The 4,741-nt window shown below is 33.5% G+C and overlaps 1 protein-coding gene across 1 annotated transcript in view; it reads left to right on the top strand.

Annotated features, from left to right (window-relative positions):
• The window catches only part of ENPEP (glutamyl aminopeptidase), a 74,700-nt gene that overhangs the window by 42,544 nt on the left and 27,415 nt on the right, over positions 1–4,741 (top strand). The window contains exon 11 of the mRNA XM_011361433.2: positions 4,428–4,507. Coding sequence (XP_011359735.1) covers positions 4,428–4,507 — 80 coding nt within the window. The remainder of the gene's footprint in view (positions 1–4,427; positions 4,508–4,741) is intronic.

The raw sequence follows: 4,741 nt of genomic DNA, 5'->3' as shown, positions 1-4,741 counted from the left end.
AATGAATGAATAGATAAATAGATAAATAAATAGAGCCATCATTTAAAAGGTTGAAGCAAAAAAATATTTTCAACCTCTCAGTCTCTACCCCGTGAAACTAAATCAAATATGAAAGCACAGAAAAGACATTTTCAGACATGCAGTGTCAGCAAATGCTTTCCACATAGTACTTCTTAGAAAGTTACTAAGGTTACACTCCAAGGAGATTGGAGGAGGGGGAGAAAAAAATATAAATAAATCAGAAAAAGAGGAAGAGATGGAATCCAGGGAACAGTGCATCCAACCTAGGAAAGCCATGAAAGGAAATGTAGGTTGACAGCAACCCAGTGGGCTCATGGTGCTGTGAGTAGGAGCAGATGACTCGGCGATCTCCAGGAAAAACAGTGATTGAGAGGATGGAAAAACTTGAGAACGTGGTGAAGGCCCATCAGTTTGATCAACTATAAAGAATAAAATTAGAAAAACCAAGATAAAAAGCTTTATGTAAAAATTATGATTCAAATATATGATGCAGGTAGAATGATTTTATGCCATTGATAAAGTATAAGAAAAAAGATTCCATTTGATCCTTACGTTAGAGTTTTGGGAGGAGGGATTTTATTTAAGTGACCCGGGGGGCATGAAATCAGTTTGTAGAGGAAGGAAATATAACTCCAACACACTTCTTGGCCAGCATTCTGTATATAGTATAATTTCATAAATGTTATTTATTGGCTTTTAACTTTTATAAATGACTTATGGATAACAAATATTTTCATATGGTGGCAAAGATCGTAAATATAAGCAGTCAACATTGTAACAAGAAAAAAATAGCTGACAGAAGAAAGGAGCTGGAAGAGGGAGAAAATGTGGAAGAAGTGCTGGAATACTAATTCAGTTGTGTGCTGGAACTAGCTCTAATCCTAACTCAGTGACATCATGGTGGTAGTTTTAAACTGGTCATGATGTGAGTTAATAGAAATCAGCAAATACTACATCCCTCCAGCCCAAAGCCGGTTAATTATCAACACTCCACAGGATATTCTCTTTTTACATTAGGAGAGAGTAGCAATACTAGCATTTATGAAACAAAAATAGCGGTATGAGTATATTATTTAAAGGAACAATTGTAACCTATAGAAAGTCTAATAATAATTTTACTTTATTAAATTTTGGCTGTTAGAAGAGGAATGGACAAGACAGTAGTATAAGTAACTAAATCATGCTCTCTCATCGATGAGTTAATAAATACTATCTTAAAAAAATAGAGGTATTTACAGTTACAGGTCTAGACACCAAAATAATTAAAATCAGAAGCATTTAAAAGGAGATGCTTCTGAGAAGTGCTGGCCTATGAGAAGGGTAGAGAAGGAAATTGGCTTTCCAACAGAAGTTTTTCTAGTTTTTGATTAAGGATGTTTTTATTTACTAATTACATAAATGAAATTCTCCTAAGCATTTATACAGCTGTTACAAATCCAATCAATTAAATCCTCTTGCATATGTCATTTACAAGAAACTTTTCAACATCACTACTTAAGATTTTATTAAATTTCATTTGTAATTTCAAAATACAACATCTAAAGTTACAGATTTGTAAATCTATTTAAAAAAATTTCCTATATATTTTTATGAATCTAACCAATGAAAATTCATAAATATAGTATGTCAAAGTTCTTGGGCATTTTTAAGATATTAAGAATCAAACTAAAACTCAGACTCTTCTAGACATTCAAAGATGACTACTGAATTAAGATATTCTAATAATTTTAGTTAAAATTACAAATCAAATATGTCATTTTCTATAATTTGCCAGATTTTTAAAACATTTCAAATGTTGTAAAAGCTAATAAAATATGTGTAAAACAGCAGATGATTTAGAAACTTATTACACTTGTATAAATGCAACTTGTATGAAAGTCTTAATACTATATCTATTTCTGTATAACTAACTGGTCATTTTTATATATGTTTCTGAAATGATAACATCTCCCAACTGAAGAAAACAAAATCAGGATCTCAGGTCCTTCAGCCCCTGGGTGTACCCCTTTGGAGTTAACACCCCAGCCCCCATTACCCAGCTGAGCCCTCTCCTAGACTGGATCCTGGCTACATGGGATCAATACTGAGTGGTGCTTGTCCCCTGGACATCATTCTAATTTCACTCATGCTAATTTTTATTATCACTTCTTTCCATTTCTTAACACAGTTGGGGTAGAGAATTTTGTACCAACCCCCACTCCAGGTGGCCTCTAGTCATCACTGCTTGATTTCCACTGAGAAGAACCTTCACCCTGTTTATCTATTTGTTAAATAATCTCGTTGACCTTATTTACAGTCACGTATATAAATCATCACAGATCAATTATTCAGTAGCAATTAGGATAACATGAGGAAGGAGAATTATAGGGTGTGAAGAAGATGTTTCAGAAAGTGTTTCATTTAATAACCGTAATCTGTTTTCTTTATAGTTAGTTACTGTTTTATGTTCTAGCAAATTAGATTGGACAAATTTAATACTGCTGGAGCTTTTAGATATTAAAATTTATAAGTATTTCTCTCTTGCGAAACAAGCTTCCATTTGGAAGTTTCGCAGTAATTATTCTCTCCTGTTATATGTGTCCACTGATAGGCTGAGCCTTAATTAATGGGTAGGTCAGGAGGTGTGGTGGGGCTGCAGAGGACTTTCTCGAAGAAGTGATATTTAAGCTGAGTCAATTGGTGTAGGGGGTTGACTGTTGAGGATGTTCGAAACAGAAACCACGACGTATATGAAGGCTCCAAAGTTTAAAAGAGCATTATATGGATAATGTGCAACACTCATTGAGCATTTACTAAGTAGCTGGCTCTATTTAAAGCACTTTCAGTGTTTTTATTATTACAGATGGGGAATGTCTGTTGAGAAGCTACAAAGGATCGCTTTTAGGTTATCTTCCTTAAAAGCTGATCCTGAGGTGATTATTCAAGTAAAAGTGACTCATTAAGAAGTGTTTCTAGGAAAAACTGGTAGGAGATTGGGAAGTAGGGAAATCGAGCGGCAAAGATCCAATATCAAGCAGGTCCTGCAGAAGATAGTGTCTAGAGACTATCTGTCCTTCAGAGTGGTCCTGACAGATGAGGCGAGGGATTCTCGTGCCCATCCATCACTGGCTAAGGGCAGCATACAAGAATGCAAATGCCCAGGGATTTTTGGCTTTCCTTGCTCAGGAGCCAAAGGGCTGTCCTTTAATAGAGAGACCTAAGTGTAGGGTGTTGGCAGGGAAAGAACAATGGAATTTGGCCGGGGGTGGAGTACAAAAATGACAAAGAGACTCAAGAGGATGAGGATGGAGCACTGAAAATGTCTGCTATAGGACCCAAGAAACAATAATTCTATAAAACTTAGAGCCAAATAAGTTTCACTGCAATAATATTCTCCAAGAGAGCTAGTAAAAGCTCAATCCTAGCATTTCAATAGTTATAAAACAAAAGATTACTTCTTTCATGGAGATGACAAAATATATTCTCCCTGAGTTATATAAATTGTATTATATCTTGAAAGCAGGAAATATCATTCTCTCATTCTCTATTAGAGACTTGAACAATCATAGATGAAGGAAAAAAAAAAAGCCAACTTTTTGTTGAAACCCAACCCTCAAAACAGATTCTTCTTTCTAGATCTCCTGTATTTTCTGACTGATAGGAGATGATATAAAAACAATCAAAAAGTCATTTAAAACCCCTTTCATGAGATTTCAAGGCTAAAATGTTAAATATATATTGTATCAAAATATAAAACCAATCTTTTCCCCTTGCTCCTCAGAAAAATACTAAGCAGCTAAAGAAAATGGTAAAAACCTCTGAAACATGTTTGCCGGATAATATTTCCTTTACAGCTCACCAGTTCACATGATTCTAAATAGGAGATATTTAAAGAGCATGGGAAGCTTTAAGAGATGATGGTGGTGGTATAATTTCAATATTGTTCCTAAAATGTGTTATATCTTTTATAGCATTTTAAGATTGTCTTCTAAATTCTGAGACTGCTTTGTATCACTTGATAGAAACTATAGCATATTAGGGTATGTGCGTGAATACTCAATGTTATTATATAATGTGTTAGATTTAAGTAGGTGCGTGAATACTCAATGTTATTATATAATGTGTTAGATTTATGCAATATCTTTGTTCCAAAGCCTCGAGGCATTTTTTTTTGAAATAATCTTTATACTCAGCTAATTTTTTGATACAAAGTTCCAAATTATAAAGATGTATAGAAATTGAAAGCAGTTACAGGGCTTATCTTCATTACTAAAGAGTGTCGTATTAACTGTATTAATTGTGTACTGTACACTGGATGATCACTTATGAAGGAATATGATTGTCTGTTGGTTTTTAATTATTTTTACTTTGCATATGGTTTTATTTTTTAGTAATAAAAGTTAAATTTTTCTTTTTAAAAAAATTAGTTACACATGGAATATTCCAGTTAAATGGACTGAAGATAATGTGTCAAGTATTACACTCTACAACAGGTCAGAAACAGGAGGTAAATATCATTAATGGATTTATTTCTTCTTTGGATTACTATACCACATTGATATAAATGTAAAGAAATAATAGTAAAGCTGGAACCTATAATGAGAATTTTAGCTAAAAGAGATCTCTAAAATAATTTGTTGATGAGTACAAATTCCTATCTACAACAGTGGAAATTTTCTACCTTGAGGTATTCTTTTTAATGATTTACCATGACTGACACAGTGATAAATAACCATTTCCA

This window comes from Pteropus vampyrus, unplaced genomic scaffold, assembly GCF_000151845.1.
Source record: "Pteropus vampyrus isolate Shadow unplaced genomic scaffold, Pvam_2.0 Scaffold67, whole genome shotgun sequence".
NCBI classification, from domain to species: Eukaryota; Metazoa; Chordata; class Mammalia; order Chiroptera; family Pteropodidae; genus Pteropus; species Pteropus vampyrus.
Note: the sequence above shows the minus strand (reverse complement) of the source record. Positions and strands in the feature narration are given on the sequence as shown.